The sequence below is a fragment of the Macaca mulatta genome, chromosome 2 (assembly GCF_049350105.2).
Source record: "Macaca mulatta isolate MMU2019108-1 chromosome 2, T2T-MMU8v2.0, whole genome shotgun sequence".
Classification (NCBI taxonomy): domain Eukaryota; kingdom Metazoa; phylum Chordata; class Mammalia; order Primates; family Cercopithecidae; genus Macaca; species Macaca mulatta.
The window spans coordinates 159,403,196-159,421,378 of record NC_133407.1 but is presented as its reverse complement, the minus strand read 5'-3'; the positions used below and the strand labels follow the sequence as shown (position 1 = coordinate 159,421,378).

The 18,183-nt window shown below is 42.5% G+C and overlaps 1 protein-coding gene across 16 annotated transcripts in view; it reads left to right on the top strand.

Annotated features, from left to right (window-relative positions):
- The window catches only part of KALRN (kalirin RhoGEF kinase), a 693,044-nt gene that overhangs the window by 303,623 nt on the left and 371,238 nt on the right, over positions 1 to 18,183 (top strand). For all 16 annotated transcript variants that reach the window (XR_013414358.1, XM_015130033.3, XM_028844557.2 and 13 more), the window contains exon 10: positions 14,131 to 14,253. Coding sequence is in view for 15 of the 16 variants with exons in the window: in XM_015130033.3 (XP_014985519.1) it covers positions 14,131 to 14,253 (123 nt within the window). In the remaining variant the exon portion in view is untranslated. The remainder of the gene's footprint in view (positions 1 to 14,130; positions 14,254 to 18,183) is intronic.

Below are 18,183 nucleotides of genomic sequence, written 5' to 3'. Positions count from 1 at the left end.
GTGCGATGTGGTGCTGAGAAGAATGTGTATTCTGTTGATTTGGGGTGGAGAGATCTGTAGATGTCTATTAGGTCCACTTGGTCCAGAGCTGAATTCAAGTCCTGAACATCCTTGTTAATTTTCTGTCGTGTTGATCTGACTAATATTGACAGTGGGGTGTTAAAGTCTTCCACTATTATTGTGTGGGAGTCTAACTCTCTTTGTAGGTCTTTGCTTTATGAATCTGGGTGCTCCTGTATTGGGTGCAAGGAAACCCAATGCACTTTCTGTTTTTTATTCTCCCCTAACTCTTCTATCTTCCATGTATGTAAAAGGGCTACTTTCAGGCCCAGATACACCTGAATTGTGGTGGGAAGAACAAGGAGTCACTAGATTCTTGCTCTTTCTGGGAGATGCAAATTTCATTCTATCTTTTCTTAGCTAGACCAACTGTTTTCAGAGCATCCCCTGCAGGCAGGCCAACTTGTTCCGCCTGCCCTTCTTCTTCACTCTCCATTTTTTGCAAGAATGAGTCTATCTGATAGCAAATCCTAGACAGACAACACTCTTTGGTAGAACAGTAGGTAGGCTCTTTGAATAAAACACAAACACAGGAATAATCTCCACTGATTATTTAAATCAAATAATTCCATGTTTTTGTCTTTTAGTGTGACTTTAACCCTCCTACCCCCAACTTCTATTTTTTATTATAAAGTAATTTAGTTTTTCTGTAGCAAATAAAAAATATATCAGTTGACAGAGGCCAAGCACGGTGGCTCACGCCTGTAATCCCAGCACTTTGAGAGGCTGAGGCGGGAGGATCACTTGGGGTCATGAGTTCAAGACCAGCCTGGCCAACATGGTGAAACCCCATCTCTACTAAAAATACAAAAATTATGCAGGTGTGGTGGCACACGCCTATAGTCCCATCTACTCAGGAGGCAGAGGCAGGAGAATTGCTTGAACCTGGGAGGCAGAGGTTGCAGTGAGCCAAGATCACAGCACTGCATTCCAGCCTGGGTGACAGAGCAAGACTCCATCTCAAAAAAGAAAAAAAAAACACGTCTGTAAAGTGTTTTGGCACACCTTCTGTATGCAAAATCTTGTGCTAGAAGTTTGTGGTCTCTGCCTTTGAGCGTAGACACATACACCCAAGTATATATTAATGGCACACAGCTATCTGTGTTCAGAGCCAAAAACAACCAAACAACAATGAGCTTATTAGAGTCAGGGCAGAGAAAGTTCACTCTTGTTGGGGTGTGCTTCGCGCTGGTCCTTGGAGCACAGGAAGGGGAGATGGGGGTGATGTTCTTGGGAAAGACCAGAAAGCAGAGAACTAAGTTATAGGCAGGGCACAAGGGTGAGGAAGTCTAACTGGATACCTACTCCTGGCAGCGATAATGGGAGGTGAGACTGGAAGGGTAGGGAGTGGTCTTGTTGGTGTGAGTAGGTCAGTGACACATTTGAGGCTTCTATGTCTTGTTTTTAAGCAGTATGGTCAGGTGAACTAGGGAAGGGCAGTAATGTCAGAATATATCTGGCTTGGTGACTTCCATTCTGAATTAATGAAAATTAATATTCATTTAAAGTCCATAGTTCCTGTACTACAAATAGATTGTACCTGCTTCCCTCAGTTTTTCTGAAGCCTCAGGTGGAAAATTACAGCTTTTACTTTGTCAGCTCTAGTTTGCCAAAGACTGTCTCAAAAGGATTTGACTGTAATTTTCTAAAAACTCCAAATAGTCAATCTTTTACTAGCTCCATTGACTATAGTCTCTTAATCATACTAAAACGGTTTGGTCATTGTATAATCCAGTCGACAGTTTTGCATAATAGAAGATGAGCACTTCAGGTTGCTCTCAGAATGATTAGTTATTTAAAAAAAAAGTGACCAGAATGATGTCAGGTCTAGAAACTAACTCTTCCGATAAGAAAGAAGGATTAAAACATCTAAAAAGGAAAGGGTCAGGGCATATTCTGCACCTCATTAGATCAAGGAATGCACTCATGGGGGAACCGTGTGTTCAACAGGTTACTTGATGGGTGCACTGAAAGGGGATTAAAGTATCAGAGGAATGGTTGGATTCCAACCCTGAGATTTTGTTACTGGAATTAAATGTGTCTTTATAAGTTATATTGTTCAAAGCTCAGGATTCATCAACTTTATGAGTAAATATGATTGAGTATCTAATCTCTTCACTTGGCTTTTGTTTAATCTTCCATCACTGTGAGGCAGATGATAGTTTTGTTCCGTCTTTCTGATGGGGAAATTAAGGCTTAGAAAGGCTTAGTAAACTTGCCTAAGGTCACACAGCTAGTGGCAGATCAGGGATTCAATTCCAAGTTCACCTAATATCAAACTCCATCCTCTTAGCCTCTTTACTATGCCATATACCCATGATGGGTGATGGGAATAAGAGACACAGATCATGCCCTTGAGAAGTTTATAATTTAGTGCTAGAGTATCACCAATCAAAGTGTCCTGATCAATTACTTGGTCTCACAGGATGAGACTTGCCTAATATCATATAGCTGCTGACAGCTGAGATTGATCCTCAAACTACCTGTCCAGTAAGATTCAAGAAGACAGTCTTACTTATACCCAGAAACCTCCCTCATTGGCTAGCACAGCAGTCTGAGATCTAACTGCAAGGCAGCAGCCAGGCTCGGGGAGGGGCACCCGCCATTGCTGAGGCTTAAGTAGGTAAACAAAGCCACCAGGAAGCTCGAACTGGGTGGAGCCCACAGCAGCTCAAGGAGGCCTGCCTGTCTCTGTAGACTCCACTTCTGGGGACAGGGCAAAGCTAAACAAAAAGCAGCTGAAACCTCTGCAGATGTAAATGACCCTGTCTGACAGCTTTGAAGAGAGCAGTGGATCTCCTAGCACGGAGGTTGAGATCTGAGAACAGACACACTGCCTGCTCAAGTGGGTCCTGGACCCCTGAGTAGCCTAACTGGGAGACATCCCCCACTAAGTGCAGACCGACACCTCACACCTCACACGGTGGGATACACCCCTGAGATGAAGCTTCCAGAGCAAGAATCAGACAGCAACACTCACTGTTCAGCAATATTCTATCTTCTGCAGCCTCCGCTGCTGATACCCAGGCAAACAGGGTCTGGAGTGGACCTCAAGCAAACTCCAACAGACCTGCAGCTGAGTGTCCTGACTGTTAGAAGGAAAACTAACAAACAGAAAGGACACCCACACCAAAACCCCATCAGTATGTCACCATCACCAAAGACCAAAGGCAGATAAAACCACAAAGATGGGGAAAAAGCAGTGCAGAAAAGCTGGAAATTCAAAAAATCAGAGCGCATCTCCCCCTCCAAAGGAATGCAGCTCATTGCCAGCAATGGAACAAAGCTGGACAGAGAATGACTTTGACAAGTTGAGAGAAGAAGCCTTCAGTCAATCAAACTTCTCAGAGCTAAAGGAGGAACTACGTACGCAGCGCAAAGAAACTAAAAATCTTGAAAAAAGAATGGAAGAATGGATAATTAGAATAATCAATGCAGAGAAGGCCATAAACGAACTGATAGAGATAAAAACCATGACACGAGAAATACGTGACAAATGAACAAGCTTCAGTAACCGACTCGATCAACTGGAAGAAAGAGTATCAATGATTGAAGATCAAATGAATAAAATGAAGTGAGAAGAGAAATCTAGAGAAAAAAGAGGAAAAAGAAATGAACAAAGCCTCCAAGAAATATAGGATTATGTGAAAAGACCAAATCTATGTCTGATTGATGTGCCTGAAAGTGAGGGGGAAAATGGAACCAAGTTGGAAAACACTCTTCAGGGTATCCTCCAGGAGAACTTCCCCAACCTAGTAAGGTAGGCCAACATTCAAATTCAGGAAATACAGAGATTGCCACAAAGATACTCCTTGAGAAGAGCAACTCCAAGACACATAATTGTCAGATTCACCAAAGTTGAAATGAAGGAAAAAATGTTAAGGTCAGCCAGAGAGAAAGGTCGGGTTACCCACAAAGGGAAGCCCATCAGACTAACAGCAGATGTCTCGGCAGAAACTCTCCAAGCCAGAAGAGAGTGGGGGCCAATATTCCACATTCTTAAAGAAGAGAATTTTCAACCCAGAATTTTGTATCCAGCCAAACTAAGTTTCATAAGTGAAGGAGAAATAAAATCCTTTACAGACAAGCAAATGCTTAGAGATTTTGTCACCACCAGGCCTGCCCTACAAGAGACCCTGAAGGAAGCACTAAACATGGAAAGGAACAACAGGTACCAGCCATTGCAAAAACATGCCAAAATGTGAAGATCATCGATGCTAGGAAGAAACTGCATCAACTAACGAGCAGAATAATCAGCTAATATCAAAATGACAGGATCAAGTTCACATATAACAATATTCACTTAAAATATAAATGGACTAAATGGTCCAATTAAAAGACACAGACTGGCAAATTGGATAAAGAGTCAAGACCCATCTGTTTGCTGTATTCAGGAGACCCATCTCACATGCAGAGACACACATAGGCTCAAAATAAAGGGATGGAGGAACATCTACCAAGCAAATGAAGAACAAAAGCCCTTTTCCATATGCTTTCTCTATAACTATTTATTACTAACACAAATTTCCCCAAAACAGACACTATCCATTCTCATTTATTTTTCACAGTTATAATTATGTTAACTTAGCATTACTGATGCTATTATTTGCAGCATGTATCTTGAATAATATCCATCTGCCCATGGTCATAATTAGCAGTTTTAAAGTTCTCAAATAAGTTTTTTTTTATAGTGATAATCTAATCATTCAGATATTTTTCAAGTAGATAATAGGTGATTATTTGGGCAGAGTGTATGCCCAGAAAGAGCACAAGGTTGAGACTCTGCTGAGTTGGTGTAGATCGAGAGGGAGGCTCCTGCTTGTCAGGGTTGCTTTCTGATTGAAATGAAGAGAGGGAGGAAAACATTCCCATCTGTCTTTTTAGTGTCCCTGATCTTAGAGGAAGCACTCCATCCCTTTCCCTGTGGCAGGAGGCTAGTACAGAAGACTATGGGTTCTAGTCCTCTCCATGTGTTCCCTAGTCTCTGCAGGGCTGGGGAATGAGCTAGAGGCTTGCCTCTTGCATGCTCACATGCTTCCTGCCTGGAACCTCATGGGCTCCTAGTACCTCTTCTTCCTGGTTCCCCATTTCCCATACTATACCCCAGCCACTCTGTTCTCTGCCCTACTTTCCTTCTTGCCTCTCTTCCCTTCCCCGCCATGGGCTTCTCCCTTGGTGTTTAGTTTGGTATTTATTTTGATTTTATGAATACAAACTCTGTCCTGACTGAAAAGTGATCCTTCCATGATGAGCACGTGGGCATCTCATCTGGCAGGGATAGGAGGCTGATGAAGCCTGGGGAGGCAGTGAGAAGTCTCTTGCCAGGAGATAGTGAACCTCAGGGCTTTATTGATCCACAGTAATTTTTAACATGTTTAATGTCCTCAATTCCTTTTTTATTGTTATATTAACAAGTGATAAGACAGTAACCATCCAGGGTACCTTTTTTCTAACAATCCCTATCCTTAGCATGTCCTTGATCTCAACATGCTAATTCTGGTATCTTGAATACTAGGCTAAAGGGTAAAGAACTCACGCATGATTATTGATGAGATGCTGTTGAAGGATTCTGTGCAGAGGAGACATGTAATCAGAGTAGAGGTTTGAGGAAATCTAGTGCCAGTTTAGGGGCTGAGTTGGGGTGAGGGGAGACTGGAAACCATAGGCATGGTATGTGGCCATAGAGCATGAACAAGGGTAATGGGGAAAGTGTAGGTTTGGGAGCTTTTATGGGAAAAAAAATCACTAAAAATTTTCCATTTGTTACAGAAAATGAAGGAGGCATCACATATGAATATGTAACTGTATTTTTCAAAGTGTGGTCCTTGGACCCCTGCATTAAAATTATCTGGGCAGAGTGGAGGGCTTTTTAAAAACAGATTATCAGGCCCTATTCTACATTTCTTGATTCAGAATTTGGGAATGAGGTGGAGCCTATAATTTAAAAAGAACCCCAGGTGATTCTTAAGCATTCTAAAGTTCACAACTGCTGGCAAGAGTTTGAAGCCTTAGTGTTAAAAAGTATAGTGCCTCCAGAAACAGACAGCAAGGCACTAGGCAGAGGAGGTTCTCTCAGGGAGGTAGGAGGACCCAGCCTCCACTGTGCTGGGAGGGGACAGGTACAGGTGGGCTGGGGCTGGAGAGGCCAAGGGTTAGGGGCAGCTGAGACTTTGGGTCTCTGGACCCTCAGCTGGCTTCTACCCGACATCGGGTCTGCCAGGAGACAGAATTGCAGCTCTCAATGGAAGCACAGTCTGTACACCTGCTAATGAGTTTCCGCTGAGCCCTCTCAGAAGAATGATGGCTTCTCCTGCCATAGCAAGACATTTATTTTGATCATACTTGTTCCAAAGAGGGGACGGAAAATGAGTTGCTGGTAATTGGGCATTTCAAGTGGTGCCTGCATGCTCTCCAGTTGCAGCCGATGGGGAGCTGGGTGGTATAGGCAGCCTAGGAGCTGCTCCCCTTCAGAACTAGTGCTCAGTGTGCTGTGTGAAGAGACAGAAATAATGATGTGGTAGACTCTCCTGAGTGCTCTTCACACTGTGTGTACTTGAACCTTTAACAGAACAAAATGTCTTGTAGATGCCTGATGGCATATAAATGATCCTTCATTTACTTCAGAATAATGGCTTTCTAAATGTGGGAGGCTGAGGGCTGAGAGGTAGAAATTAAGAGAGGAGAAATCTTTAGTTTACTTAAAACATCAGGCAATTTCTTGTTTTACCCTGTGGATCAAATTATGACAGAAGCTGAATAATCTATTTCAAATAAGATGACTTATCAGAGAGAACCAGGTGAGGGATCAGAGAGGTGAGATTCTGATTCCGCCTACATTTGCAAAACATCTCCATTTCTTTTCATGGGTTTTGTCCTTCCCACACAGGAAGTTTTCAAATTATATTTGTTATTCGTTTACCCATTTATTCAGCAAATACTCGGAGAAGAACACAGCAGCAAATCAAATGAACCCCCTGTTTACATAGAGCTTACAGTCAGGGGGTGGAAATAAAACAACACCCAAACCAAGCAAGTATGCCATGTGTCATATGGCGATAACTGGTGATGAGTAAGTGGAGAGCTGAATGAATGAGCAATGAAGATGCGTTTAAGAAGAGGTTCTGGGACTGGGCACTGTGGCTCATGCCTCTAATACTAGCACTTTGGGAGGCTGAGGTGAGCAGATTGCCTGATCTCAGGAGTTCAAGACCAGCCTGGGCAACATGGTAAAACCCTGTCTCTACCAAAATACAATAACATTAGCTGAGTATCGTGGTGTGTGCCTGTGGTCCTAGCTATTCAAGAGACTGAAGCATGAGAATCGCTTGAACCCAGTAGGTGGAGGTTGCAGTGAGCCAAGATTGCGCCATTATACTCCAGCCTGAGTGACAGAGTGAGACTCTGTCTCCAAAAAAAAGAAGAAGAAGAGGTTCTGGCACATGGAATGGTACTTACAAAGTCCTTAAGACCAGAGTGGTTTCTCATGAGCTCAGATGCATTCATGGCCACCATACAGAGATTGTTTGTTAATAATTCTCTTCAAAAGGACATTTTCCAGCCGGGCATGGTGGCTCACACCTATAATTCCAGCACTTTGAGAGGCCGAGGCAGGTGGATCACCTGAGGTCAGGAGTTCAAGACCAGCCTGGCCAACATGGCAAAACACCGTCTGTACTGAAAATACAAAAAATTACCCAGGCATGGTGGTATGTACCTATAATCCCAGCTACTCAGGAGGCTGAGGCAGGAGAATCGCTTGAACCTGGGAGGCAGAGGCTGCAGTGAGCCAAGATCATGCCACTGCACTCCAGCTTGGGCAACAGAGAGAGACTTCATCTCAAAAAAAAAGAACAGAACATTTTCCCTTCTCCTTGGCAGTTAGAAAAGACTGTCTTCTGAAAGGCATTGCATCTTGATTGTATGCTGGTTGGAATAAACACAATTAGATGAGGAAGAAAGGGGGTGATTAGGGAATTATGCATAATGGCTGTTAGGTTAGCTTTCAATTCTAGTCGAGGATGTGAGCATCTCTTTTGGAAAAGACTGTTCTTGGAAAAGACTGCTTTCTGGTTGAAAAGTCAAGACGGAGAAAAGAAGATCTTTACAAGTTGTTACAAGACTGCCTGCCTGCTGTAGTGGCAAGGAGACTGGGCTCACCTGCACTGTTATCCCTAATGATGGCATTCCTGAATGGGATGGCAAAATTCCTCTCAAGACAAGCAAGGCAGGGACCTCGGCCACATATGCACTTGGCAGTTCATGGCTATAAACAGTCATTGTGTATCTTCTGAGTGCAAGATGCAGGCAAGGATGCTGTGTGGTAGAAGAGAGGGAAGGGTAGCATACAAATGGTGAAAAACCTGTACTCTTTACATCCCTCTAGGAACTAACTACCTGCCAAGTGGGACAGTGGAGAAGGTAGAGATGCACAAAGAGAAAACTTTGAGTGCAGACTGAGAGTTACAGTGGGAGTGTACAGCAGGAGACATTCACTCCAAAGTTCTGCGTTAGAGGGGTCAGTTTGAGTTCAGTTCAATTAAACATGTATTAAGCAACCACTCTGTGTTGAGTACCACACTGTGTCCTGGGAGTACAAAGAGGTTGGAGTCTAGTGTGAGAGACAGGCCTGTGGGCAATAATTGTGGTTTGAACAGAGTAAGAGAAGAGAAACACCCGCTTCAGCCTGGATGGGTTATTAAGGAGTTAAGGCTTTCCATAGCCAATGATTTTGAAGTAGAGCTTAAAGGATAAGTAGGAGGTAGCCTGGGAAGTGGGTATACAAGAGGAAAGGATATGGAAAGTGACGGGGAAAACAGAGCAAAACTTAGGAGATGAGAGGCAGCTTTTAGGATGTTTGGGGGTGAGGCAGGAACTCACCAAAGGTGGGGTTAAGAGGGGGTAGGGCCAGGCATAGGGGACTTTGTATGTCAAGTTAAGGGCTGCTCAAAAAGTATACCCCAGTGAAAAGCCCTTTTTAGAATGCATGGGTTAATTTCATTTAAGTCTGAGGGTATGCCTTTATTTATTTATTTATTTATTTATTTATTTATTTTTATTTGTATAAATGTACAGGGTCCAAGTATAATTTTGTTATATACATAGACTGCATAGTGGTAAAGTCAGAGCTTTTAGGCTATCCATCACCCAAATAACATATATTGTACTCATTAATAATTTCTCATCACCCACCCCCTCTCCCTTTCCAGTGTCCATTGTCTAGCACTACACACTCTGCATCCGTGCGTCTGCATTATTTATCTTCCACATATAAGTGAGAACATGTGATATTTGTCTTTCTGTGCCTGACTTGTTTTACTCAGGATAATGGCCTCCAGTTCCATCCATATTGCTGCAGAAGACATGATTACATTCTTTTTTATGGTTGAATAGTATTCCATTGTCAATATATACCACATTTTCTTTATCTAGTCATCCATTGATGGACAATTAGGTTGAAGTTATGTTTTTAAAATGGATTTGGCATTCCTAACTTTTATTATTGGGATTTAGGTAGATTAACAATTTATAATTTATTTTTTAGCCTTAGTGTATAAATTACTTCTTTGAAACTAAAGGCACATCTTTCCCAGAATCTGATTGACAACCATTATTGAGTACTATTTTCCATTCAAGTTCAGGGGCACAAATCACTGCCACTTATGCCCATGAGTATCCCTTTCCATAGTCATTCTCAGAACAAGAGTGTGAGCATAGAAAGGGAAAAAAATCTTAAGAAAAAAAATACGTTATGTCTGTGCTACCCCTCATAACTCATTCAGTCCCGTACCAGTGACTAGTTCTACCTTCCGCTCAGATATTCAAGACATGCCCCTGGGGGTCAGGCTTACTGCCTGCCTCTGCATCTCCCCCATAGCCAGTTACCAAGTCCTGGCAATTCTTTCCCCCCAATCTGTCTATCTATAGACACTGCCATTGGCCTTGCATGAGTCACCATCACCTCTTGTCAGAATTTCTGCCTCCTGTTTTCCTTTCTCTACTCTTGCCTTCTCCAGTTGATCCTCCACTAAAGCAGTCAGAGCTATATATATATTTATACACACACACACACACACACACACGCATATACACACACACATATATTTGAGATAAGGTCTCACTCTATTGCCCAGGCTGGAATGGTGATATCACAGCTCACTTCAGCCTGGAACTCTTAGGCTCAGAGGATCCTCCCTCCTCAGCCTCCTACATAGCTGGAACTGCAGGTGTGCACCACCACGCCTGGCTAATTTTTTTGTAGAAACAGAGTTTTGCCATGTTACCAAGGCTTGTCTCAAATTCCTAGGTTCAAGCAATCCACCTGCCTCTGCCTCCCAAAGGGATAGGATTATAGGCATAAGCCACTGCACCTAGTCAGTCAGAGCAATAATTTTTAACTGGAAATGAAAAGTGTCTTTATCCTCCTGGCAGCGGCTCTTCAGTGGCTCTTAGGATGAACACTGGATTCTTCTGTTCAGCACACCACGGCTCACCACAATCTGGTACCTGCCTTTTCAGGGTCCATTTCCTACTTATCCCCTATGCAAGCCATGCTGGTCATTTCAATTCCTAATTTGGTTAAATCCTACTCTCTCTCAGATCTCAGCTAAACCTCACTTCTCCTGAGAAACCTTCTGTGACTCCCCAGAGAAGATGCATTTGGCTGTTGGTACTTTTCACCTTTGCAATGAATGACGAATTGTATGATTTAGTGTGTAGTGCTTGCTACCCCTGTAGACTGAGTTCCCAGCATCAGGCCATGCCTGCCTTTTTACTGCTGCTCCCCCCTCTCCAGAGCTGCTCTAGTGCCTGGCATTGTGGTACAATAAGACTATTTAAATACATATCTGAATATGTGAATACTTACACACCCACACATGCTTCTCTGCTGCCTGAGGACCCCTCAGACGAAAACAAAAAGATAAAACCTCCAAAGTTAGAAATGCTCAAATACCAATTCAGAGCCATCGATAGGTATGAATGACTCTCATGCTGTATACCCTGACTATGATTGGTAATTGAGTATTTTAAGTATGCCTTGTAGATGAGGAGAAATTATTCAGGAATAAGATTATAAGGAGTACCTTGATGGGCGCTTGTACTTAGGTAGGGTCTGGGATTTGACTAGAAAGTCAATTTATTCTTTAACCAGTGATGTTCAGATTCTGGAGCCTGATTTATCTTAATGGAACACACTAGAAACTGACAAATATCCAGAATCTCAAGCCACACATAAATTTATAGTGTGTAATGTAATTGTCAGGCACTGCTGGTGTCTGCTCAGGAACATGTTTCTCTGCTGCGCAGGATCTGCATGGAAAGTCAGATTGTACTCCCGAGGTTGGAGGACATGGAATCAGGGTCGAGACGGTGTGTGGTCTAAATACGTGTATGATGCAGTGATGGCTCTAAATGAACCATCTGAAATAAAATAGAAATTAGAATCTTTAACAGTACTTCATATATTGACTATGTTTATCTAGCCTCGAGTACTTTTTCAGTCTGGATTACTAAAGAAATTTTGTTAACTTTCCTAAATTATTTGCTTTTTGATTTGTTAAATTGATTTCTGCGTAGCTCCTGAACTTTCGTTGAAATTGCACATATTTTCCCTACAGCTTCAATTCTAATGGCAGAAATTGGACTAAATGATGGCACTATAACATCACAGAGCAATCAAAGTTATGTTAAAATGAAGTAAAAGCTTCTCAAATATGAAAGAAATAGGTTTTTAAGTGATGAAGGCATAGCCAATTAAGTAAAACTAAGTGTCACTAACTAAAAATAAATTGACATTTTAAAGAAAGCAAAGTACTGAAAAAGGAAACAAATTGCCTTTTAAAAAATATTTAAAAGTTGTAAAATCGTTTCTGGGGAGTGCAGACGCTGTATGTGGGTGAACTAGTAGATGGAAAATATTCCTCTTCAACCAATTTACTTCAGAATAACCAATTTTCTTAAAGCTAGAGATAAAAACTGAAATAAAACAAAACTCATGAAAACACTGCAAGACAAGCAATTCATACTTAAGTGCTCAAAACTAAATTTAAAAAATTGTGGTCTGAAAAATCTGTTATAAATTCCAACACATTCGTAAATGACCACTGGTAGTTCTTTAATATGCAAAAAATTATCCTCAAACCTCAATTGTTTTCAGAAGGGATTGATGAAAGTTTATGCCTTAAAATCCTAAAACTTTACTATAGTTGGCACCTAATATACGGGAAACTTTGTGACTACAAAGTATTTGCCTTTGACCTTGCATGCTGAAGCTCATAAATCCCGTGACAGTACAGAATTGTGAGATCTAATTGTGGCAAGCCAAGTAAAAATACACTCTCTTGATTTTTTTGGTTGAAGTTTCACCGTAAGTAATTCTAGAGAAATGTAGGCTCTTCTAAGAGAGGAACATGTAAAGTTCCTTTCAGTGCTGCCTTTCAGTATTTGCAAAAGGTAAAAATCCAGCACTACCACAATTTCTTTTTAGGGCTGTGCCTCCAGAATACTTAAAATATGTATATTGCCAGAATATATTATAAAGTGTTTAAAATATCCATAGATAACGTTTAGATGAATTCATTTTTTATTTACAAAAAACTTCTTTTCTTCATGATGATGGACAATTACTCCACCTGTCTTCATTAAGTGGATATTTGTTAAGCCTCATTTTTATATTCGTATGTACCTTTCTCTGAACTAGCACAATCATAATGTGGGCTTTGTGATCCTGTCACCAAAGACTTTGAAAATGTTCACACTTTACACACTGCAGATATTAAAATATCCCAAATGTCAGAGAACTCCCATGCCTATAGTCTATGGAATGATTTGGTTCTACCTCTGTTTGCTACAGGGCAATCCGTCTGAGACACAGGAATGAGTTAAACCATCTTTTTAAATAGACCTAGTTCATCTAAGTCATTTTCCAATAAGTTCTTCCAAAATCTGGAAAGGCTAGTACATCATTAATCAAATGTTTAGTTCATGGTTAATATTGCAGGCAGTGAGTGGACTCACTTGAGTTTTAGCAGGATCTATAACAGGTGTGTCTATACTGTAATTCTGATTTAATTGTGGTCACCCGATTTACTGAGTACCAACTTGTCAGAGATCAAAAGATGATCTCTGGGATGCACGCATTTTTGTTAGGCCATCTGCAAGAATGCAAAATGAGTATTAAAGGCTTTGATCCTCCCTGCACGTCAAGGCTTTTACTAAGGGATTTCCATCCTGCCTCTCAAGTGCCCCTCAGGAAAACTTCTTTTCCACCCTTTTAGCTTCCCCTCTCTCTCACCCCTCTATTGCCCAGGCTTCTCTGTTCCAGTGTCTCTAAATACCAAGGAAACTGTATTGAAGCCAAATCACTAGATCTTTAGCCTGGAAGAACATAAAGTCTCCACTACTTCCCAAGAGACTCAGATACTAAAGGACTTAGGATGCAAATACTTTAATTTATACATTTGTTTGTTTGGTTAGTTGGTATTGATTGGAGGAGGAAGATGGAAAGAAGCCAGAGGGGGCTATTGTCCTAGTGTTCAGATATCATGAGCATCCAACTGGGGACTGACTACCCTGGACTTTGCTTTCAAGATTAGGAAGGGGCGTCCCAGGAGCACAATAGGCAGGATCCCCATGACTGGTTGCCATTGCTGTTTGCATTCTTATGGCAGAGTGACCGATGAGTAATGAGGGCCAAGATACTGCCCAAACTGCTACTACCTAATTTCCTGCCAATATCTTTATGTGATTAGGTAGAAGTGGTGAGGGGGTTAAACTGTGCCTGGTGTGTAGCTTGTTTAAAATAATGAACTAAGAAAATGGAAAAAGTAATGGACGGATAATATGGAGATCAAAAAGGGTAAGTTGAATTTAGTTAAGGGTGGGACTGTGATATTGCCAGTGACAGTGATGAAATCCCATGGACTCACAGCAGATTGACCATTTCCACCTGAACTGCTGCTTTACAATTGGGATGGGATGTGGGGGTGGTTAGGACTCTAGCAGTTGCACATGTTGTCACGTGTCTTTCCTTCTGCTAGGAAGTCATAGTTGCTGTTATCCTTCTTTGACCAGGTGTTGGACTGGATTGAAAACCATGGTGAGGCCTTTCTCAGCAAACACACTGGAGTTGGAAAGTCCCTACATCGAGCCCGGGCCCTGCAGAAGAGGCACGATGACTTTGAAGAGGTGGCTCAGGTGAGATGCTGTCTCTGTGTGTGTGTGTGTGTGTGTGTGTGTGTGTGTGTGTGTGTGTGTGTCTAGATGACGGAGACCAGCGCTGTGGCTTTGGTGTTTGGTGAGGCTTGCTGGGTTGATAGCCTGTGGCTGCTGGGCTGCCTTCCTGCCTGATGCAAGGAGTCCTTTGTCTTCTATTGGATTCTAGGTGAGTGGTAAAATAGATGCCCGTATTTATGATCTTTCAAAAAAATCTTCCTGCTGGTGTGATCTAAAAATGCCTTGTCCACAAGGTGGTGCTGGCAGGAGGGAATGACATTATTAGATTCCTCATCACCCCAGGGCTGCTGCTTATGGTTGTTACTGCCAGTGAGTGAGAGCTAAAAATCAGTCCCAGCTCTACTTACAAAGCCACATACCTTCCAGGACCTGGAGAAACAGGTGACACCTGCTCACCAGCCATGCACTCACAGGGCTGAATGTGCCCAAAGAACCTGCCTTGGTGTCATTTGGACAATATTTAAACTTCCATTTATATAATGTTCAGTCTTTTAGCTGAGCTGCACACCTGATCCAAAAAGGGCACCATTTCTGAATTTGCGTAAAGATGTTGTATGAGAGGCCCTGGCCATTTGTCTAATAGTATAATTGTTTTAAAGTGTTTTTGTTCAGAGCCTTCATCTTAAAAATGTTATCCTAACTCTGTTATATTTCTCCATTGGGGAGTTTTCCAAATGGGTCCTGAGAATTTTCATTTTCAAGATGAAATACTACTCTCCAGTTATTTTATCAGGTGTGATCAGCTGCCATGTAAAACAAAATAATGAAGAATAAGGGAGGGAGGGTGCCCATATGGGACAGAGGGGTAAGTGCTGCTGAAGGAGTGAGGATGACAGAACTAGGTTTTGCCACATCACTGCTTTAGCCAGAGCTGACTTCAGTCCCACCAGGCAGACAGCCCTCAATGTGGGCCCCACTTTGGGCATTGTGCAGAGCCCTAGGCCTCACCCAGGGAGGCTCCCAGCCCTAGACAGACTATGTGCTATGGATGCAAAAAGAGATGGTATGTCAACAACCGAGCAAGAACAGGAAGGTCATGGAGCATTACTGCCTCTCTAGGGGAGCTGCAAGCATCTGCTGAAAATTGAGAGGCCTTATAGGAGCCAGAAAGACCATGTCCGCAGTGACCTGAGCCCAGGGAGTATGGGTGGATTAGACCCAGCCTGTGAGATGAAGAAAGCCTCATATGGAACCCTTGTGCACTGTTGATGAGAGTGTAAAATGGTGCAGCCACTGTGGAAAACAGTGTGGAGGGTCCTCAAGAATTAAAAATAGAATTATCATAGATCCAGCAATTCCACTTCAGGGTGTATCCCTAACAGAATTGAAAGCAGGGACTCAAACAGATTTTTTTTTTTTTTTTTTTTGAGACATAGTCTCGCTCTGTTGCCCAGGCTGGAGTACAGTAATGTGATCATGGCTCACTGCAACCTCCGCCTCCTGGGTTCAAGTGATTCTCCTGCCTCAGCCTCCTGAGTAGCTAGGATTATAGGCGCCTGCCACCACACCTGGCTAATTTTTTGTATTTTTTTATAAAAATGGGATTTCACCTCGTTGGCCAGGCTGGTCTCGAACTCCTGACCTCAAGTGATCCACCCACCTCAGCCTCCCAAAGTTCAGGGATTACAGGCGTGAGCCACTGTGCCCAGCCACCAAACAGATATTTATTTATATACTCATGTTCACAATATTCAAATGGTGGAAACAACTCCAATGTCCATTGACGGATGCATGGATAAACAAAATGTGGTCTATTCATATAATGGAGTATTATTTAGACTTAAAAAGGGAGGGAATTCTAACATATGCTACAACATGGATGAACCTTGAAGACATTATGCTAAGTGAAATAAGTCATTCACAAAAAGGATAAATATTTTATGATTCTACTTATACCTAGAGTAGTCAGATTCATAGAGATGGAAAGTAGAATGGTGGTTGTCAGAGGCTGGGGGTAAGGGAGGAATAGGGAGCTATTGTTTAATGAAGCTTATCCAGCCCATGGCCCACAGGCTGTATGTAGCCCATGATGGCTTTGAATGTGGCCCGACACAAATTGGTAAACTTTCTTAAAACATTATGAATTTTTCTGCAATTTTTTTAAGCTCATCAGCTATCATTCGTATATTTTATGTGTGGCCCAAGACAATTCTTCTTCCAATGTGGCTCAGGGAAGCCAAAAGATTGGACACCCCTGGTTTAATTGATACAGAGTTTCAGTTTTGCATGATGAAGATGAAGAGTTCTCGAGATAGATGATGGTGATGGTTGCACCACAACACTGTGAATGTACTTAATACCACTAAATTATACACTTTTTTTTTTTTTTTTTTTTTTTTTTTTTTGAGACGGAGTCTCGCTCTGTCACCCAGGCTGGAGTGCAGTGGCGTGATCTTGGCTCACTGCAAGCTCTACCTCCTGGGTTTATGCCATTCTCCTGCCTCAGCCTCCTGAGTAGCTGGGACTACAGGCGCCCGCCACCTCGCCCGGCTAGTTTTTTGTATTTTTTAGTAGAGACGGGGTTTCACCGTGTTAGCCAGGATGGTCTCGATCTCCTGACCTCGTGATCCGCCCGTCTCGGCCTCCCAAAGTGCTGGGATTACAGGCTTGAGCCACCGCACCCAGCCAATTATACACTTTAAAATGGTTAAAATTGTAAGTGTTATATTGTGTATATTTTACCACAATACAAAAAAAGAAAGCCTCCTAGCCAGTGAGGACCTTCGGCAAGATGCAGCACAGATCTAAAATATCTGAGTGGCGATGCATCCTGGGTCATTCCTCTCTAGGCTGTTAGGGAGCCAAGGATGGGAGAGGGCCACATGTATCCCCTGATGGCTGAGAGTGGAGGTTGTAGTACGTGGGGTGGTCTGTTGGAATAGGGCCATCCCATAGCTTTGGTGCTTCTGCCTGTGGGCTGTCCTATGGCTCAGCACTCCTCACTTAGAAAGGACATCCCCAAAGCTACCCATAGCTCTGACCCAGCTCAATCCTCCTTGCCCTCTGCCTGATATAGCCTCAGAGGCAATGCCAACCTTGGTTGTAGGCCCATGTTTTGATTATAGGCCACAGTTTTTGCATTTTGTTACAACCAAGCAAGACCCATGGCCACCTCAGGCCCATTTTTCCCGACTGTTCCTCCACCTTCTCGCTGATACCTGATACTCCTTTCATGTGGGACAATGCTTTTCCATCAGCAACAAAAACACATGAATTTAAATTCATGCTAAAGAAAGAATGGGCACATTTTTGAGAGCTTATGTTTCCATTATATATCTTATGCCAATCCTGAGTGATAGGTTGTATTCGCCTTGTTTTATAGAAGACAACACTGAGGCTTAGAAAGTTCTTCCATGTGCCCAAGTCATCCAGCTTGTCAGGGGCTCTGCTGAGATTCAAACCCAGGTCTGTTGGATTCCAGAGTCATGTTCTTATCCTAATTCCATGCTGTCCCTCCTTATTGAGGTAAAGGAAGTGGGCATAAAATTCATTTCTGAGTGCCCATTTGCTTATGGAAAGTGTGGGACAAAGACAAAGGGGGTGAGGGTGGGGGATGTTGCCACCCTTATTGACATCGATTACAACTTTCCTCTGGCCCTTCCAATGAGTAATCCACTGGCATGATCCACACCTCCCTGACTCTGCTTTCTGATAAGACTGTATTTTTTTGAAAGAGAAGACAGAGTTCTAACTTCCAAAAGGCTCATCCTTTTAGGAGGAGTGTTTGCTCTGGAAAGGAGAAAAGCAGATATGAGCTACGAAGGGAGCACTTTACCTAGGGTTCGTAAGCCATCTCATTACCCTGAAATTAGCCTCCAGAGCTGGATCTTGTAGTTGGGGAATTAATCCTACCTTATTCTGTGATCCCCACTCTGGGAGATGGAGCAGCCC